The 20868-nt window shown below is 46.4% G+C and overlaps 1 protein-coding gene across 1 annotated transcript in view; it reads right to left on the reverse strand.

Annotated features, from left to right (window-relative positions):
* LOC131923196 (aldehyde oxidase 2) overlaps positions 1–20868 on the reverse strand; it is a 114957-nt gene that overhangs the window by 52789 nt on the left and 41300 nt on the right. The window contains exons 19-26 of the mRNA XM_059278134.1: positions 20566–20688; positions 14697–14793; positions 14133–14257; positions 12357–12490; positions 9144–9231; positions 6723–6809; positions 6412–6603; positions 3453–3680 (exon numbers count right to left, since the gene is read on the reverse strand). Coding sequence (XP_059134117.1) covers positions 3453–3680; positions 6412–6603; positions 6723–6809; positions 9144–9231; positions 12357–12490; positions 14133–14257; positions 14697–14793; positions 20566–20688 — 1074 coding nt within the window. The remainder of the gene's footprint in view (positions 1–3452; positions 3681–6411; positions 6604–6722; positions 6810–9143; positions 9232–12356; positions 12491–14132; positions 14258–14696; positions 14794–20565; positions 20689–20868) is intronic.

A 20868-nucleotide genomic window follows, 5' to 3' on the forward strand; every position in this document is an offset into this window, starting at 1 on the left:
ATCCACTTGCCTCAGCATCCCAAGTGCTAGGCTAAAGGCATGTACTACCACTCCCACCTGGTCTCAACTATTTGAAAGTCAGCCCCTGGCCTAAAATCGAGGGCTGGTTGTGAAACTACTGAATCGATTGTTTTCCTTCCCTAAGCTCCATCTAGACACATCAGCATGAACAAGACGCGGTCCTGTGTCAAGATGGTGGGGACCCAGACTGAAATTCAGTCATTGTGGGGCGGAATGCTCAGTGGCAGAAGGGTGTGGCGTATGGGTTCTGTGAAAGCTGGGCTCTGTCAGACCCGACTCCTCTTGTGCTGCTCAAGAGACAGAAGGGAGTGGGGTGAGTGAATCCCCCTCTGGCCTGTAACTGAAAGCCCGCTCCTTGTCACAGAGGTCCTTGAGGATCTGGTCCCATCCCTCCACCCCCAGGGCATTCCTGTCTCCTCTTGCCTTGTCCCCGGGTCCAATCTCACCAACACTCCTCTTGGACCCTGGTTCCTGCTTTGCTGTTCTCACTTCCTGCCTGGCTCGGCCTGGTCTCCCTCTGTCCAGCATTTAGACTCCCCTGTCTCCATTCTCTTAAGACTCCCTGCACCATCTGACCCTATCTGGGTCCTGGGTGGAACAGTGGTTCACACCTCTCCAGTTCGTGTCCACCTGGAACCCCAGAACATGCCCTTAGTTGGAAATAGTTTTTGCGGATACGGTTATTTAAGATGATCAGACTAGTAGAAGTGGACCCTAATTTCAGTGGCTGGTGTCCTTATCAGAAGGCTCTGGGGCAGCCTCCTGGACAATGGCTGTGAAGCTGGAAGCAGCCAGTGGAGTTATACCGCCATAAGCCAAGAAGGGCCAGGAGGAGCCAGCAGAGGTTGGAAAAGCCGAGGAAGGATTCCTCCCTGGAGGCCTTGGAGGGACAGTGGCTCTGCTGAAACCTTGAGTTCGAACTTCCAACCTCTAGATCTGTGAGAGAATACATTTTTTTTTTTGAGTGGCTTCCCAGCATGTGATAGTTTGCTGTAGCCACCACAGGACACCCTGGGGACATGGCAAGCTCTGCTCTGAGTCTCTCCAAGCAGGGCAATGGCCTTGGGCGACTTTGTGTCCTTGAGGGAACTTTGAGCTGGTTGGAGTCACAGAGACTATGTAGAAGGGAAAGGTGGTGTTCCCCTCCCAGTCCGGGATGGCCCGGAGGGGTTGAGGAGCTAGGAGGTGCCCGGTGCTAATGACAGTATTTGCCCGGAGGGGTTGGGGAGCTAGGAGGTGCCCGGTGCTAATGACAGTATTTGTTCACTGTAGCCTGTGACCCGCTTTGTGAGGAGGTGTTCCAGCCCTGTGAGTCATCAGCTGACCGGGCATGACACCTCCCAGGCCTAGCCAAGTGGTTCTTGGGTGCATCAATTTACAGCTCGGCGGGGAAGCTGGAGCCTTTTAGATGGAGACCAAAAGTCAGCACTGGGCTCACTTCTAACATGGCGAGATAGGAAACTGGCACCCAGGGGTGCCAGCAGAGGGCTGTAGCTGAGGTGAGAAGCAGCCATATTGATGGCCGGAGGAGGTGCGGAGTCATTTGGAGAAACTAGCTGCTTGGTTTTGTCTCTGGTTCTTGGCATGGTACTTCCTAAACCTGGAGAAGTGCTAGCCTTTGCTAAGGAGATGCCTCAGGAGGTGCCCGGATAGGTTTAGGGTGAGGGGGCCAGCCTGTGCCTATGTGTTTGTAAGTGGTAGTGGTGGTGGTGAGGGGGGGTGCTAAGTCCCTCCTCACCTTCCTGAGTTCTGTGCACTTCCCTGGGGGGTGAACACCCAGGAGACAAGCTCTTTGTCCCTCCCTAGTGTCTTAACCTGGGCATCTCTTCCTCTGGCTGGTTCTGAGTTGTGTCATTTGTATAAGGGGTTCTAACAATAAAATGGAAAAGGCTTTCCTGTGAGTTGTTCTAGAAAAATCATTGCACCTGACTGGGGACAGTGAAAAGCTCTCAACTTAGCAGTCACTTAGGCAGAAGTGTGAATAGCGGGAGTGCACACCATTTGCGGGTGGTGTCAGAAAATGGGTATAGTCTGTGGGACTTTATCCTTGACTTGCGGGGTCTAGGCTAACTCTGGGTCGTTAGTGCAGCGACTGAGTTGATCTGTTAGTCACCCAGCTGCTGTTCAGGTTAGTCTGGTAAAGACTCGATGTTTGGTGGCAGAGAAAAGCCACGCTGGTGACCATCTTGGGTCTGTTGTGTTTCTGCCATTGATTCTGCCCAGCTGGTGGATGGGACAACTAACTCTGTACCTGTCTACAGAACAGTTCTACTGGACCCGGGCAGGGATAGGACCCAGAAGTCAGGGCACCTTATCCTACCTGTCAGGGGAGAAAGAGCCCTGGAGGTGTGTCTGGGCTCTCCTGGGACAGGCTTAGGGTTGCCCTGGTTGACTTCCAGACTTTTCTAGGACTCTTGCCAAGCGCTCTATATTAATTTTCTCAGCCAGTCCTTATCAATCCTGAGAGACTGTCACTGTTAGTCTCACTTTACAGCTGAGGGAGCCAAAGCTCAGAGAGGCTGAACAACTTGAATGTCACACGCCTAGCAAATGGCAGGCCAAGGATGTCTCAGGGTCTCCTGACTTCAGTCGACCAAGGATTTGGATCAATTGCTGCTTTTATTTCCTAGGAGGAACTCCCTTTCACAGGCAGGTGTGTGTGTGTAGGGTGGGTGGGGGAGTGGGGGTGGGTGGGAGAAGATTGTTGTCGGTAGTGGGTATGAACGGAGGGATGTTTCGGGTGGTGTGCATACAAAGCACTCTAATGTTCAAAGCCTCTCCTAATTGCTGCTTTTTCTCACCTGGATGGATAGCAATGGGTAAGCAACAGCCATGCCTAGATTTCTAGCGAGTTTTCTGGTCCCCATGATGCACTGGGATTCAGAGGTCTACTCAGGCCTGGTACCATTTGGAGTGCATGCTGCTTTTCTGCCTCCCTTGCACCCGTGGATGGATGACTTGCCTCTTCCTCTTGCCAGTTTACCCAGGACACTTCTGGACCCCGTTCCCTCTTCCCCCTCAGAGCCAACAGATTCCTGGGGAGGTGGGTAGCTTGAAGTGCTGGGTAGGTGATCAGAGACCAGGGGAATGACTTCTCTGCCTGAGACTTGGCAGGTATCCCAAGGATTCCTGCACGTGGGACACCCCTTCCTCAGCAGAAAACAAACAACCCTGGGCTCCTGTCCCCTTTGAATAGCGTGGAATCCGGAGCCAGCGCCGGGTCCCTGCTGAGTCATGCTTGTCACCATGGTGACCTTTCCCCTACTGGCACATGTAGCCGCTCAGGGGACTTCCGGACATTTCTCCTATGTATATGCAGGGAGGGACCTGGGGCTCTGGGAAATGCGGCATTCCCTGAACACCAGCACACACTGGACCAAGGCTGTGTTGGACGCGAGGGCCGTTTACCCTGCGCCGTGTGCGAACTTTACCTGGTGGTAGCTCGTTGCAGCAAAGCCAACGGAGAACTTCATGGGGACGATGGCAATGCCCCTCTTCTTCCAGTAGCTCTTCCGGTTGAACTCTTCCACTTCTGACCTTCTGATGTGGAAGGAAGACTGGTCCAGACACTGGTTCCAGCACCTTATCAGGGGCTCGGGGCTGAAAGCTTGTTTGTAGATGGTTTTATCCACTGTTTTGTACATGTTTTTCTCCCTAATCTGAAATGAGTGTGAAATTCCATCAATGCCTGTGGAGAGACAGACGGACTGCCAGCTGGGGGCTTAGAAAGCCTTTCCTCTGAAGCATACGCTTTGGTGGGGAGGACAGATTTTCCCCCATTGTTTTCAGACGGCATGTATAGCTGTGAGAGTTGTGGGGCCATTTTTGATCTCCACATTAATGCACCAACCAGGGTCTCGTCTGTCTGGAGTGGAGTGCAGTTGTTAGTGACTAGTCTAAAAGGCAATGTGATGGAAGGGCTGGGTTTATCCATCTGTCTGTTTATCTGTCTACCTGTCTATCTATCTATCTACCTACCTACCTCTCTCCCTATCTCTCTCCCTATCTATCTATCTATCTATCTGTCTGTCTGTCTGTCTGTCTGTCTGTCCTACCTCTCTCCCTATCTCTCTCCCTATCTATCTATCTATCTATCTATCTGTCTGTCTGTCTGTCTGTCTGTCTGTCCGTCCGTCCATCCATCCATCCATATCTATCTATCTATCTATCTATCTATCTATCTATCTATCTATCTACCTACCTACCCATCCTGTATCTCTCCCCACCCTGCCCCCCATGTGAGTCTGCGTGTGTGTCTCTGTCTGTGTGTATACATGCCATGGCATATATGTGGAAGTCAGAGACAGCCCGTGAGAGTCAGTTCTCTCCTTCTACCATTTCATTCCCAGGGATAAAACTCAGGTTGTCAAACTTGGCGGCAATCGCCTTTATCCCCTGAGCCATCTTACTGGCCCAGGGTTTTCTTTTCAAGCTTCAGGGCTCAGAGGATGGAGCAGAGTTGGTGAGTTAAAGCCAGGCTCTGCCATCATAAGTGAAGATTGTTCTGTCAGAAAGAAATCCAGAGCAGATAAGGACAAACAGCGGGGCTTCAGGTCTTCCACCTGCATTTGCACTACATGGTTAAATCTTCTAAAATTCGTGTTTAGTCAGGATCTGCTCCATATCCTGGGAATTATCAGCACCCAGAGAAGGAGAGCCTGCTGGAAACGCCTGAGAGGTCTTCATTATTTCAGTTTATTCTGACAGAAGTAAGGGACCTGCTGTATTGTCACCAGCAACAACAAGCTGCACTAAGATGATACCCATTCCAAAATAATTTTTTTGTGTGTGTGGTTCTGGGGCTGGAACCCAGGGCTTTGTGCATGCTGGGTAAGCTCTCTATCACTGAGCTACATTCCCGGCCCTACAAAGATGAACATTTTAGTAAAAATTTATTAAATTTGCTTTGTCCTCGGGAACTCTGTGAAGTAAATCATCTTGTTCTTGTTTTCTAGCCCAGGAATCCAGGACACCAGGGGGTCCGTTGTCTTTGTCCATGCTGTTCCATTTGCTTGGGTTACCTTTCCATCTACCTTCCTCCAGGAGAACCTCAAGTGTCATCTTCTCCAGGAATTTTTTTGAGTGCCCCTCCTCATCCTGATTGTCTTCCTCCTTTGTACCCACGGGCATCTTTCGTTTTGTTTTGTTTGGTTTTTTGTTTTTTTATCCAGACAGGGTTTCTCTGTGTAATCTTTGCTGTCTTGGAACTTGCTTTGTAGACCAGGCTGGCCTCAAACTCATAGAGATCTGCCTGCTCCTGCCTCCTGAGTACTGACTGGGATTAAGGGCATGCCCTACCACTGCCTGGCCCATGGACACTTTTTGTGACTTCTTGTAGGGAATCTTTATTTTTCTGATATAGTATTAGGTGTTCTCTGGTGTGGAGGAAGCACTCGGCCAATGAGATGAAAACCTGGAGGTCCACTCAGCCAATGAGATGAAAACCTGGAGGTCCCCATTGAATTTAGGGACAAAGGTGTTCAAGAGACAGGACATAGAGAGTCCTTGCTGGAGTGGAAGGTCTGGGTTGAGGGAACTGGGATGTGACTGAAAGATTAAGGAGCAGACAACATCATCAGTTGGTGCTGGAGTCAGCCTGTCTCTGGTCCAGTTCCTTTACACCCCCCAGGCCTCCTGGTGTATTGGACAGAATAATATTTTCAAGTGGTAAATTTTGGACATTTGAAAGAAGTTTTCAAGTGAACCAGCAATTCAATTTCTGTGAGTTTGTTCAATAGACAGACCCCCACAAAAGGACAAAGATATTCCATACCCCTAGCACTTATGTCTCGGGGTATTCATTGCAAGTTCATTTTAAGATTTTATTTTATTTTTTATTTTTATTTTATTATTTAAACTGCTTGGACATTAGCTCAGGCCTACCATTGTCTAGCTCTTACTCTTATACTCAGCCCATTTCTGTTAATCTATATATCTCCACGTGTTCCATGGCTTTACCTGTTGCCTTTACATGCTGCTTTAAGATTTTATTTTTAAATTATGTATATATGTGTATAGGTTTGTGAGTACATGGAGGCCAGAAGAGGGCACAAGATCCCCTGGAGCTGGAGTTGCAGGTGATTGTGAACCACTGATGTGTGTGCTGGGAGATGAATTCTGGTCCTCTGGAAGAGCAGTATGTCTCTTAACCACTCTGCCTTTTCTCTAGACCCAGCACCATTTTAACAGCCTAACCTGGGTAACAAACAACCTGAACATGTGCCAATAGTGGAGTGGATAAATAAATGATGTCTACATCATAGTCAGAAAAAAAAAATGAATCTCAAATTCTGAGCCAGGGTTAATTCAGGGTTTACCGGGGCCACTAGCTAATTCCTCTCTCCTCTGATTCCTTAGCAGCCTTGGTTATGACCCCGGTTATAATCCTACCTTTTCTGGTGGAAGCCCACATCTGGCTGCCACAGCTGTGATACAAGATTCTGTTATCAGGGCTCCCTGTGGGAAGCCAAACCCACGAAAGGCTGTATTGGACGGTAAATTTGTCATGCATGCACGGCCCCGGAATCTGAGGTTGCGGATCTTGTATGCATTTTCCAGCTTTAGTATAAGAAATTCTGTTACCTAAAGCAAAAGAAGATACCACATACATTAGACACCGCTGCCCCTTTTCATAAAGACTCCTTCAGACATTTTCCATCTTACCCACTGTCAAGAGCACAGTTGGTTTCAGACACACATACCAGCTCTGAGTCGTCCAATGTGCATCCTCCATTGACGTAGCACTCAATGTCTAGGGCTTTGATTCGTCCACTGTTCATGAATCCCACCTGTCACCAAATGATGGACGTTTTAGTGATTTGTTTAAAATGTACCTGCCAAGTGCGCATCACCCCTCAGTCCCCTGTTGAAGAGGATCAAGGACAGACTCGGCCTCCACTTTGCTCTTGTGTGGCACCTCGCTTGCTGTGGCCTTGTCTTTTAGGGTCTGATTGAAGAAGACCTTTCTTGACCCAAGTTTTGCTGAGTCCTTTCCTTTCAATGGGCAATCCTGGCTCCACCCTCAGTGTGGAATCCTCAAGTTCTTGTCTCTCAGAATGTAATTGCCACTCTCATTCTCCTTATTCTTGGAAGATTCTCTGCCATTCTGTACTGGCTTTCTTTCTAATTTAGTCTGTGGTTTTCTCCTCGTGGGAAAGTCTTTGGGATCCCAGAAGGCACGGAGATGACTCATAATATCTCTCCATATGGGAAAGCTTCAGGAACAGAGGTTGGAGAATTTATGAGCTGGACTCAACTTACTGGGTGGCCAAGGTGGTTTGCAAATAGCAATATAGGTAATAAAATGTAGTAATCAAAAGCAATGGTGAAACCAGGTGGTAAATCAGATGTGTCTGCCTCAAGCAATTCCTAAAGAAAGCATGTTTTGTAACTTTATATCACAACAGGACTGTCCTTAGGACTAAGCCACAAATCTGAAAAATAGTATCATCTCCTAGATGCCAGCAAACATTTTTAACAGGAGTGAGTGTGATTTTAAGAATTTAAGTTCGGCCGGGCGGTGGTGGCACACGCCTTTAATCCCAGCACTCGGGAGGCAGAGCCAGGCGATCTCTGAGAGTTCGAGGCCAGCCTGGGCTACCAAGTGAGTCCCAGGAAAGGCGCAAAGCTACACAGAGAAACCTTGTCTCGGAAAAAAAAAAAAAAAGAATTTAAGTTCGCCTGTTAGTAGATTTTTGTTAAAGATTATTTTGCAGTGAAAATGGTCAAATTGTTTCTAAACATTTCTTCTACAAAGTGTTATTCTTATAGTCAGGAAGTCTGGGCATATAAATCCTTATTCTGTATAACAGTGGATTTTTTTTGTTTTTTGGGTTTTTTTTTGTATGTGTATGTGTGCCCACATGTGTGTGAGTACACATGTGTGTGGAGCCAAAGGATAATGTCAGCTCTCTCTCTCTCTGTTCTTTTGAGACAGGGTTTCCTGGGTAGCACTGTCCTGAAACTTGCTCTATAGATCAGGCTGGCCTTGAACTCACAGAGATCTGCCTGCCTCTGCCGCCCAAGTGTTGGGATTAAAGGCGTGTGCCCCTGGCTTAGATATCTTTCTTGATTGTACTTCAGTTTATTTTTGGAGGCAAGGATTCTTGAAAAACCCAGACCTCACAGATTTGGTTTTTATCTAGCCAATTAGCCTCAGGGATCCCTTGTCTTTTCCTCCTGGGCACTGGGGCTACAGGCAGGCAGCCTCACCTGTGGTGATATTTTGTTTGTGCTCTAACAAACAAAACTTGTCTGGAGATCAAAGTGGGGAGCTGGCCACTAGAAGCCAGGCATTGGTGGCACACACCTTTAATGTCAGCACTGGAGATCTCATGCCTTTAATGCCAGCACTTGAGATCTCATGCCTTTGATCCCAGTACTTGGGAGGCACATGCTTTTAATCACAGCACTTGGGAGGAGGAAACAGGAAGTGATAAGGCAAGGTGGAGACGGGAGTTTGGACCTTTCAATCTGTGGATTCCTAGAGGTAAGGAGTCTTTCTAGTGACTGGCTGCTCTGCTTCTCTGATCTTTCAGCTTTCACCCTGATATCTGACTCCTGGTTTTTATTATTAAGACCAATTAGGATTCATGCTACATTGACCCTCTCAGCTTTGATGTGGGTCTTGGGGATCCCATCTCTAGCCCTCAGGCTTGCAGGGCAAATGCTTTATCTGCTGAGACACAGCCCTCGTCCCTCAAACAGTGCCTTTTAGTTGTATTTAACATTTATTTTTATTTTTATTTTTTTACAATTATACACTCAATTAAAAGCTCATCAGCCGGGCGGTGGTGGCGCACGCCTTTAATCCCAGCACTCGGGAGGCAGAGTCAGGCGGATCTCTGTGAGTTCGAGGCCAGCCTGGACTACCAAGTGAGTTCCAGGAAAGGCGCAAAGCTATACAGAGAAACCTTGTCTCGGAAAATCAAAAAAAAAAAAAAAAAAAAAAAAAAAAAAAGCTCATCATAAAATGTCATGGGTATCCAAAACATGTACCATCTTCATTTGGTATTTTAGATGCTGAGTACTTTTAGAATTCAGCAAAATCAAAATGATAGAAAAAGGACAAAGCCACACAAACAAAAGGGTGTATTTTAATGATTTTCACATGCAATACTCACTTTATATTTTCCAAATAATGGATGCCTTCCCCCAGTTACTAACATGTCATCTTCACGGTCCAGAACAAGACGAACGGGACGGCCAGTTCTGCAGAAAACAAAATGTAGATTCGCCATTCATCCCACCTGTAAGGATTCGGTCCTTAATTACATCATCAGCCTGTGATGGCGTTCCAGCCTAAAAAGCAGGTGGGCCCTCTGTGCGTCCCTCTCTTTCCTTTCTGCTCCTTCCTTCTGTCTGGACCTCCTTCTTCTCTTTCCGCTCTCTCTCTCTCTCTCTCTCTCTCTCTCTCTCTCTCTCTCTTCCTCTCTTTCCCTCTCTCCCCCCCTCCCAATAAAGCTCTAAAAAGGTAACCATAGCTGTGATTCTTCCAATCAGCACTCTCCTCCACCGGCATGGCCACCACAGGCGGTGGCCAGCCACAAGGAGCAGTGCCACAGCGTAATCAACACCACCCATCTGTCCATCCACTCACCTATCTAGTCAGCCACCCATCTATCCACCTATTGATTCAACTCCTAATTTACTATCTACCCACATCTATTTATGACATGTGAAATGCTATGAGCCACACAAATATGAAGTAAGGATTCAGCTGACATTAGCAAAGCTAATTCCTGGAGAAGCCAAGAGGGTCTTCCAGAGGATAAAGCCAAAACTCAAGAGTCTTGGTGATACTGGATTTTAAATGTATTGGCTGTTTTCTCCAGTGAATTTCTTGTGTGCTGTTATAGCTTTCCCATTTGATTCTTTCCCCAAGAACTTCTAACAGTGTGGTTGATCATCCCTTGGACACAATTTCCTTATACTATTGGGGTGTTTGGATAACATCCCCCAGCTGTGTTGACAACAGTCACACAGTCAAGACCCCCTTTTTCAGGCCTTTGTTTTCCCTTTAGCATTAACTCAGAACAAAAGGGCTTTTACTAACCAGGTGCTACATGCTGTGATGCAGGTTGCCTAGTAACCCAGAACATTTCCCCTGCTGCCCCATAGGAAAGTGCTGCCCCAAGCTAGCCTTGAACTAACAAATTCCTAACTCCTTTTACTTTCACTTTGGTTTACTAATCAGCTTATTATGTAACCACACTTAGGAATACAGTATTACATACGGACTCCCCCTTCTCCCTTCTTGGATTTTCCCTAGTTGATTCTAGGTCCCTCTCCTTCTCATTTGACCTTTTCCCTTTAAGAGTTCATCCTTGAGTCCTAAAGAAAGCCTGACAGTCACTGCCTGCTGTAAACTCTTATCTGCTTTTATGACCCTGATAGAATTCAAGCCTTATGACCCTCCTTTGGCCAGAGAATTGCTGACTGTATGGGTATATAAACTGGAAACTTCAGAGACTAGGGGAACAAAGATGGAAATAACTAAGATAGAACAATGAGAGAACAGTAGAAGAAGGGACAGAAAGGAGCTAAGTATGAGAACAGAAATGAAGCTGTGTAGATAGAATTGACCTAGAAGAATAAAGTGAACGAACTAAAGAGCTTGGTGTGCTCAGATTCATTTGATTATAGCTAAGATTAGATCCTCAGCTGGTTGTAAGATTCTTCCATAGACCCTGGGAAAAGGCTATTTAGGGGCTGGACTCCAGTAGTCTTTGATAGTAAAACCCATTTATCCACCTTCCACCCTCCCATCCATTTGTCCCACTTACTTAATTCTCCATCTATCCATCCATCCAGCACACATGGCTCTATTAATCTGCACAAAATCTTCTAGGCATGATGTGAATTATCACCCAACTAAATTACTATTGTCTCTATGCTTGCAACTCAGTGTTTAGAGGTATGTCTAAAGGGATTAGTCACACGCTGGCTCAGCTCTGTCCCTATGGCTTCAAACTTGACTTTCACCCAGATCCAGCCATTCTGCAAGTCTTCTGTTAGTAATAACAGGGATTGTGTCAATGGGTAAGTGCAATGCTAATGTCAATAGAAAAACATTAGGTAAATGTACAGTTTCAAGACTCAGTTCCTGCTAATTCTGATTCAGAATGCCTGGGATTTGGTGGAATTTCTTTCTTTAAAAAATTTTAAAAAAAATTGTGTGTTTTTGAGGCACGGATTTCTATGACCTCAGGGGACCCCTGCTCTCAGGAGATCTGGAACACTGTTGTCAGGTAACTTAATGCATGACTGCTGTGTGCTAAGGCAGGGTGCATCTTGAGGCATTGGTTCCACACATGGCTGCACAATGGGGTCAAAGGGCCAGCTTTGGAATATACTGGTGCCAGGGCTCATAGCGGCTAGCCCAACCTAAATCATTGGGATTTAGATGTTCCACTTGGTGGCTGTGTGTGGCCACGCTTGAGAGGCAGAAGCCATAAAGTCTGTTGTGAGTGCAAGAGCTGCTTACTGCTGGCTGTGACAGAGGACAGAAGTGGATGTGAAATTTCAGCCCTGCTTCTCTCCACCCTGCACTGGGGATGAAGACACACATCCCAGTGTGCAGGATTTTTCTCTGCGCTACACAGAGGCTGTCAAAGGCAGCAGGGCACTGAGACTTTGTAGACTGATTGGAACGCAGACAAACCAGTAAACGGCGTCTCCTTTTCCTTTCCCCTTTCTTCTCCCTCTTTTCCTTCTCTCCCCTCCTGCTCCTTCTCCTCCCTTCTCTCCCCTCCTGCTCCTTCTCTTTGCTCTCTGACACTGACAACAAATCCAGTCAAAGACAACGAACAAGGACCTGTACTGTCAATACCAGCTAAACTTGAACGCTGAGCCATGGATAGCAAAGATGTGACTCTTCCCTGAGATCAACCCAAAGACCCCCTGTCCACCAAGACAGCCCATGGAGCTGGTGGAGGGTGAAGAGCCTTTCTTTCCTAGCGCCACTCTACTCTGCTCTGGAAGCAGCAAAGAGAGCTAGGGGGCAGCGATGAACTTGGGAAGGGTACCACGCTGCACATCTAGACCATTCATCTTCCCCAAAGCTCAGGAATGGGCCCCACAGTTCTGGAAGCAGTCAACCTGCTACCCCACTGCTCCACGGTCATCAAAGTCATGTGTTCAGCTGACTTTTGCAAAAAGGGTGGTAGGGCAGTGTGAAATATCTATGTATTATAAAGAAACAGACTGGGGCGGCGGCGCTGAATTGCCCAGGGACCAACGGGTGGCTCTGACTGCAGCCAGAATTGATTTGTCAGGCTATTAATTTCCCCTGAGCTCAGCCTCTCCCACACTTCCAGCTCCCAAGGCAGACTTACTTGACGGCCCCCACTGCAGCAATCGCCCCGAACACAGCTGGTTTCCCCACCTTTCCTCCAAAACCCCCGCCCACTCGTTTCACGTGGCAGGTGATCTTGTTGCTGGGGATGTTTAAGGTAGAAGATACTGTTTTCTGTAAGAGACAATGAGATTTAAATGGAGTAAAAAGACAACAAAATGTTTTGTTTCCTGAACTATAACTGTGCCGCAGAGTCCACTCACATCTACAGTAGAGAGTGGAGACGGCAGAGTCCACTCACATCTACAGTAGAGAGTGGAGACGGCAGAGTTCACTCACATTGACTACAGTAGAGAGTGGAGACGGCAGAGTCCACTCACATTGACTACAGTAGAGAGTGGAGACGGCAGAGTCCACTCACATCTACAGTAGAGAGTGGAGACGGCAGAGTTCACTCACATCTACAGTAGAGAGTGGAGACGGCAGAGTCCACTCACATCTACAGTAGAGAGTGGAGATGGCAGAGCCCACTCATTTCTTTCTTCTCCTTTTTTTTTTCTTGTGTGTTTTTTTAAGACAAGGTTTCTCTGTATAGCCCTGGCTGTCCTGGAACTCACTCTGTAGAACATTTTCTGTCTGGGAAAGTAAATTGTGGTCTAAAATGATGTCTTGACTCTTAAATCATCTATAATGATCATTTTAGAGGGTAAAATGGAGCATAGGAAAAATTTAGTGATGCCATCCAATCCGAGTTCAACTAAGTCCAATGCAAATAAATTTAGTGTTTTAATTCAAAGTGATAGCACTCGGACTGGAAGTGTAACTTGCCTAGCATTCATGAAGACCTGAGTTTGATCCCCAGCACTGCATAAATCCTGCATGATAGTGAATGCTTGTAATTCTAACACTCAGATATAGAAGGAGGGTGTTCAGAAGTTCAAGGTCAACCTTAGCTACTTAGTAAGTTCAAGGATATCCTGGAATACAGGAGACTCTTTTTCAATAAGAGTTATGGCTGGGCAGTGGTGGCGCATGCCTTTAATTCCAGCGCTCCAGAGGCAGAGGCAGGTGGATCTCTGAGTTTTGTCTACAGAGAGAGTTCCAGGACAGCCAGGGCTACACAGAGAGACTCTGTCTCAACCTTGCCCCTTCCCCCCAATTATGTCTTCTGGACATGACGGAGCTGGTGTAGTCATGAATACAGTGGCTGTGAGTTACCATTGTAACTCACAATTCTACAACATCAAGCCAGTCACACACAATTCCAGCATAGACTGGGGAGGGGATCATGAGACCCCACCTCTATCTGACATTTCTGGAGGAGAGCTGTCTTTCTTTGAGGATGTGGCAACTACTTGCCCATGTTCCAGTGGATGCCCTGACACCCACATGCATAACTGGACTCAATGGGTTAGAGAGAGACAGAGACAGAGACAGAGACAGAGAGAGAGAGAGAGAGAGAGAGAGAGAGAGAGAGAGAGAGAGAGAGAGAGAGAGAGAACAGGGACTTAGAAGGGATGTGATGGAGGTCTGGGTTAAGTTGGAGAGGAGTGATGGATGAATATGATCAAAACACGTATGCATGAAATTCTCAAAGAGTAGGAAAAATAAATAAAAAAATGTGATCAGGATTGTTCTTTTGTTGTTGATAAGAACAGGAATAAAATTAAAGCAGTTCTGGGGTCTTAGCTGCATTACAGATATCCAACTTTTAGATTCTAAGTTTCTGTCAGTGAAGTGGCTGCTGCCTGCGCTATGGAGACTGACCGCCATGATGGAGGGAAGAAGGTGATGGCGGATCCCTGCTGGATCTTACCTGCACGTGGGCTGGATCCTGTGTGGACACATACATGTCCAGTTCTTTGTCTTCTGTCTTTGGAATAACGAGCACTCTCTGTGTTTCCATGTAGAAATGTTCTTGCCCTCCAACATGGACCTCTCCTGTGAAGGGCAAGTGCAGGAACATGCCTGGAGGTGTGTGTTGGTTGGAAGCTGTGGTCATGGGGCATTTTAAATGAAGGGGGATATGGACTGCCCACCCTGCAACATTACCCACTAAGGAACCTTTTCCTTGTAACAATCAAGGGACCTGTCTCAGAGACCATAGTTCTGAAAGTTCAAAGTTCCAGCTTCTATTTCTTACTCTGCCCTTGACAACCAAATTTTAGAAATTTTCTCCTACTTACTCTGTTACTTCTCACCTCCAAACACAACATAGACACACAGGTGCATGGATGCACAGAGGCTTTGAGAAGGAGCATAAGTTTAGGGAGGCTCCAGGACTTCAGAGTAAGCCTCCCAAGGGGAAATCATATGCTCTTGATGGCTGGTTCCGAATGGAGTCAAGGAATGACTTTAGGAATTCTTCCCAACTGTTTACCTTCAACTATCTGATCCACGTTTTCAAATGCCTCCTCAACGTTTCCTTGCTCGAGCTTCTTTTCAGGGCACAGGAACGAATTGTGTTTTATGGCATCCTATGCAAAAGGCCAAAAACACAAAGCTAGTCATCCTGTCTTGTTGCTGCCGGCTCTCCTTTTTCATGTCTCTCCGAGGAAAAAAGTCTATTAGATACTTAGGTAGCTACGTGCATGAACCTCTTCTTCGCTCAGGATTTTGAGAAAGCCGAGGCTGTGTCGAGGGAGAGGACACAGGTCCTCACACTCTGATAGGGCCAAGACGGCCACATCGTCATTAACATATTTCAACAGGGCCTTTCTAGACTTCTGTTCCTCCCCCTCCTTCTCTACTTCTCCCACGTCTGTTTTCTGACATTAGCGTGAACTGACTCCCACATGGCAGCCATTCTGCTCTTGGGTTCTGTGGACCGACTCAGCACAGTTGATCCTTGCTAACACTGCAGACCCAATATGTCCTTCTGCACCTCAGAATGACACCTGTCTTGGATTCTTGGACTCCAAAAGCCTCCGAGTCCACAGCCTTTCTTTCTTATTAATGGTGATAGTGAGTGCAGCTACTTTTGACGGAGTGTTTGCTTTGTGCCATACTGTTGCATAGCAGTTTCCTCTGAGCAGATACATGCCACACTCCAGGGAAGCTTGGGACACTCTGAAGAGAGGCTCATTAAGACTCAAGAAGTTGCCAGGCAGTGGTGGCACATGCCTTCAATCCCAGCACTCGGGAGGCAGAGCGAGGCGGATATCTGTGAGTTCGAGGCCAGCCTGGGCTAGAGTGAGTTCTAGGAAAGGAGCAAAGCTACACAGAGAAACCCTGTCTCGAAAAAACAAAAACAAACAAACAAACAAAAGACTCAAGAAGTTAGTGGGACATAGTGGTATATGTTTTTAATCCCAGTACTGAGAGGCAGAGGCAGGTGGATCTCTGTGAGTTTGAGGTCTACATAGTTCTAGGACAGTCAGAGCTGTACAGCTATATATACCCTGTCTCAAAACAAAATAAATAAAACAAAACAAACAAAACTAAACAAAGGAGTAGTGGTGGCTGAAGAGATGACTCAGCAGTTTAGAGCACTGGCTGCTCTTCTGGGGGATCTGGGTTTAATTTCCAGCACCCACATAGCGGCTCACAACCATTTAATCCCATTTCATACCCTCTTTTGGCTCCCTGGGCACACAAGTGGTGCACAAACATTCAGACATAACACCTACACACATAAAAAAAAAAAAAAAAAGACCCAGAAAGTAAGTAACAGAAGTTTCAGGAAGTCCCTAAAACTGACCAGCTTTTGTGAGACACCACCCACGCTAGGGAGGGCTTTCTGTGAGGCAGCTGCTGCCTTTGAATCGTCCCTGGTGCTCCTATGAGCCACCCCCCTCTTCTGCCTGTGAGTCACCCCTAAAATTCATTGCTTTACAGAGTTGAACTCCGATGATGTCATTATTTCAGTCTGACATCATTAGTTCCCTCTCTGGGGTGAGTAGTTATCTGCTCATGTCTCCCCAGAAAGAGTGTCACACACAACCAAACACCACACAATAGCAGTATCTATGCATGCATATATATTCTTGCATTAATTCTATTATTACCTCCATTTTTAAGATGAAGAAATGGGGCTCAGAGAGGAGACAATAACTCTCAAAGCCAGGCTGCAAATAGGTGAGGGAGGTGGCATGTTCTAGAAACATCTTGCCCAGGGTTGGGGACATGACTCAGTGACAGAGTACTGGCTTAGTGTACACAAGGCCCTGTGTAATGCAAACAAAAAGCCATCCTTCCTAGCGACAGCTACCTGACTTCTTAAAGCAACGGAAAATAAATACCACACTTGAGATTTTTCCTTTTTGGTTTTGTTTTGTTTTGTTTTTCAAGACAGAGTTTCTCTGTGGAGCATTGGCTGTCCTAGAACTTGATCTGTAGAGCAGGCTGGCCTGAAACCCACAGAGATCAGCCTACTTCTGCTTCCCAAGTGCTGGGATTAAAGGCATGTGCCACCACGGCCTGGCAATATTTACTTTCTTAATTAACACTTCGTCTTAGTTAGGGTTACTATTGCTGTGATCAAACACCATGACCAAAAGCAAGTTGGGGAGGAAAGGGTTTATTTGGCGTACACTTCCATACCACTGTTCATCATCACAGGAAGTCAGGACAGGAACTCAAGCAGGTAGGAATCTAGAGGCAGAGCTGATGCAGAGATCATGGAGGGGAGCTGCTTACTGGCTTGTTCCCCATGGCTTGCTCAGCCTGCTTTCCTTTTTTTTTTTTTTTGAGCTGAGGATCGAACCCAGGGCCTTGTGCTTGCTAGGCAAGCGCTCTGCCACTGAGTTAAATCCCCAACCCCCTGCTTTCTTATAGAACCTAGGACCTCCTGCACAGGGATGGCTCCACCCACAATGGGCTCCCCCCCCCCCCCCCCATCGGTCACTTATTAAGAAAATGTCCTACAGGCTTCCTGCAGCCTGGTTTTATGGAGGCATTTTCTTTTTTTCAATAAATTTATTTATTCATTTATTCATTCCACATCCCAACCACAGCTTTCCCTCCCTCCTCCCCTCCCAGTTCCTCCTTCCCACCCTCCTCCACTCGCACCCCCCAATCCACCCCTCCTCTGTTTCTGTCCAGGAAAGGACAGGGGGAGGCATTTTCTTAACTGAGGTTCTCTCCTCCCCAGGGATTCTAGCTTGTATCAAGTTAACATAAAAGTATCCAGCGCACACTTCGACCTCAATAAGTCACAGTGGCCAACACGGAAATACGTTTATTGCCATGATGTAAGTGTGTCAAAAGACTCTCGCCCTTCTGATGAGATGTGCGATATGGAGTGAGCACCGTGAGCCAGAGACCATTTTGTCTTACATTCATTGACTCATTTACTCTTACGAGGACTCGATGAGGTGCATATCATGACTCCCCTTTAACAGGTGGGGAAACTGGTACACAGTTGTAAGTTCCCGCCTAAGATCACACAGATAAAGAGAGGATCAGCCATAATTCAAATTTGTCAGCCTGGATCTACTCTCTATGTCTCTCTCTCTCTTTTTTTTTTTTTTTTTGGTTTTTCGAGACAGAGTTTCTCTGTGTAGCTTTGCGCCTTTCCTGGATCTCGCTCTGTAGACCAGGCTGGCCTTGAACTCACAGAGATCCGCCTGGCTCTGCCTCCCGAGTGCTGGGATTAAAGGTATGAACCACCGCCACCCGGCACACTGTCTCTCTTACAAATATATTTTATATAAATTTTTATGATGTATATCATCATATACATAACACACACAATATACAACACATATTTATATCAATGTTCATGTAAATAGGTTAATGCGTAGATGAGTGAATTACTATTGGCATATATGACTTTTGTATCCTGCCCTTGGTCATAAAAGAATTATTTGCTCACTCTAGACATTCTTATTCTGAGGAAACTTTAGATCTCTAAATATTCTGAGTCCCAGGATGGGTCATGGGGGTATCCTCTGGATGCCATTTACCCCTTCAGGAAAGGGGAGTTCAGTGGAAATAAAGCTACAACAACAAAAACGAACTCACGTTAGGATTCTAGTGCAAGTCAAGGAAGGAGGGCGAGCCAGGAAAGCCTGTACTCCTTGCAAACTTGGCAAATGGGAACTGGAGCAGAGCTGGTTTGGTGTAGAGAGACCACATTGAGAGACTGGTACCACTTAGGTACATTACAGCTGTCCCCATGGTTCCCCAGGGCCTCTGCACATCAACTATGGTATATTGCAAGCCCAGAAACACGCTGTTTTTCCTCAGCCTGATTTCTCTGGATCTGGCTGTCACCGAGTTAGAGACTGCAAGTCCTAGTTGCTGAAGTTTGGGTCTGTGTGGTGTCAGAGGCTCAGGCCTCAGCCTGGCACTCCTCCTTAGCTTGGTCCTAGAATGAGAACGGTGGAACCCTTAACAAATGAGGACTCCTAGAAGGCTTTAGGTTATTGGAGACATGCCTTCAAAGTGGATTGTGGCACCTGGTCTCTTCCTTCCCTCCTTTTCCAGTCCTAGATACGAGGTGAGTGCTTTTGCTCACCTATGTGTGGCCATTACAATGCATTGCCCGACAAAGCATGAATCGAAACTTCTAAAACCGTGAGCAGAAAGAGTCCATCCATCTTTATAAGGTGTTTATCTCAGGTGTTTATCAAAGTAATGGCACAATTGACCCATCAGTCCACACTTGAATTTTCTATGTTCTCACTCCGTTATTGTCTTCAGAAACATAACTTGAATCCCATCACCAAGAACCAGAAATTGGGAAATTTCTAGAGTTCCATCCTGAAATTCTCATTACATTATTGTTCCCAATATCCACCCCCGTCACCTTCCTCAAGAAACAGGGTCCCACGTCTTTGGTAGATACACAAGCCACCTGGATAAATCGTGCTTCCTAGCTCTCTTGGTCTTAGGTATGGCAGATGCTGGACTTCTAGCCAAGGAAATAGTAAGGTATGTGCAAAGTACACACCTCCCTGTAAGGACTGGGAAACCATCTTTTTTATTTTTACTTTTTAGTTTTTCGAGACAGTGTTTCTCTTAGTAGCCCTGGCTCTCCTGGAACTTACGATGTAGACCAGGCTGATCTCTATCTCACAGAGAGATCTGCCTACTTCTGCTGCCCAAGTGCTGGGATCAAAGACATATGCCTCTATGTTCTGTCTGGGAAATGTTCTTAAAGGCATTAGGGGTACCTGTTCTCATTCATGCTTTTGCTGTCTAGAATGTGGATTTTAGAAAAAGCAGAATGGAAGCTATGTGTTACAGAGAGACTGTATAGAAGGATCCGGATTCGTGAACCACAGCTCACAAGCTATGGCTTGTGTCCCCACCTAAATCCTAGGGCAGCAGACTTGAGAGGTGGGGCTTTTAGGGGTGATTAGGACACATCTGTTCTCGTGGATGGGTTATTGTAATAACCATAGTGGAACAGCTTTGTTGTAAAAGTATGTTTCTCTCTCTTTCTTACTCTCTTCCCTTTCTACCTTCTGGAATTACGAAGCATTAGGTGCGGCCCTTCAGTTTTGGACCTTCCCAGACATCAGAATCGTGGAAAATAAATTCCTGTTTATTATAAATTACCCAGTGTCAGGGATTCTGTTATATTGGCACAAAACATACCATATAAACCATATAAACAAATATAAACATACCATATAAACCATATAAACAAACATAAACAGACTACATACCATATAAGCCTCAGACTGATCACATCTAGTGTTTTTTTTTCCCTGAGTTCACTGAGCTATACACCCATCTCTCTTCTTATATTTTGTTTTGAGTCACGGTCACACTAAGTTGCCTAGGTGCGGTTCGTCTGCCTCAGCAGGCCACACAGCCAGAATCACAGGACTCTCCCACTAGGCCTGGCTACTTCTAGGCTTTTGAATGTGAGAGAGAAATGTCTATTCTGATTGTTTTTTCTGCTTCTTAGAGCCAAAGATAATTTCATCTCATACAAGTAATATCTTCCAGAGCAAAATGATTTTTCCAGAACAAGCAGATGCCAAAGAGGAAAAAAAAGGTTCTGAGTTAGTCTTCTAATATTAAGACATTTACAAAGATGCTTTATTTTTATTTTACACGTGTGAGTGTTTACCTGCATGTGTGTCTATGCACTACACATGTACCTGATGTCTGCAGAGGCCAGAAGCCAGTGTCACATCCCCTGGAACTGGAGTTACAAATGGTTGTGAGCCATCATGTGGACGCTGGGAACAGAACCTGGGTCTTCTGAAAGAGTATCCTGTGCTCTTAACCACTGAGCCAGATCTCCAGCCCAACTTTACAGTTTCAGAGGGAGACTGACTGGCCCTGCTTACCTCGATGGTGAAAATCACAGGGTTCAGATCCTCGTAGGTGATTTTCATCTTTTCAGTGGCTCGTTTTGCCTGAACATCAGTGTCTGCGACCACAGCACAGATGATCTGGCCCACACAGAGCACCTGTAAAGTGCACATATAAAGCAGATAGAGGACCAGGGTGACGGCTCGGTATGTCATAATGCTTCCTATACAAGCCTGAGTTCAATCCCTGGAACCCATACAGAGATAGGTGGAGAGAAACAACTCCGTAAAGTTGTCCCCTGACCTCCACATGCGACCTCCGCGACTCTCACACTCCAC

Source organism: Peromyscus eremicus, chromosome 13 (assembly GCF_949786415.1).
Source record: "Peromyscus eremicus chromosome 13, PerEre_H2_v1, whole genome shotgun sequence".
In the NCBI taxonomy this organism is placed as follows: Eukaryota; Metazoa; Chordata; class Mammalia; order Rodentia; family Cricetidae; genus Peromyscus; species Peromyscus eremicus.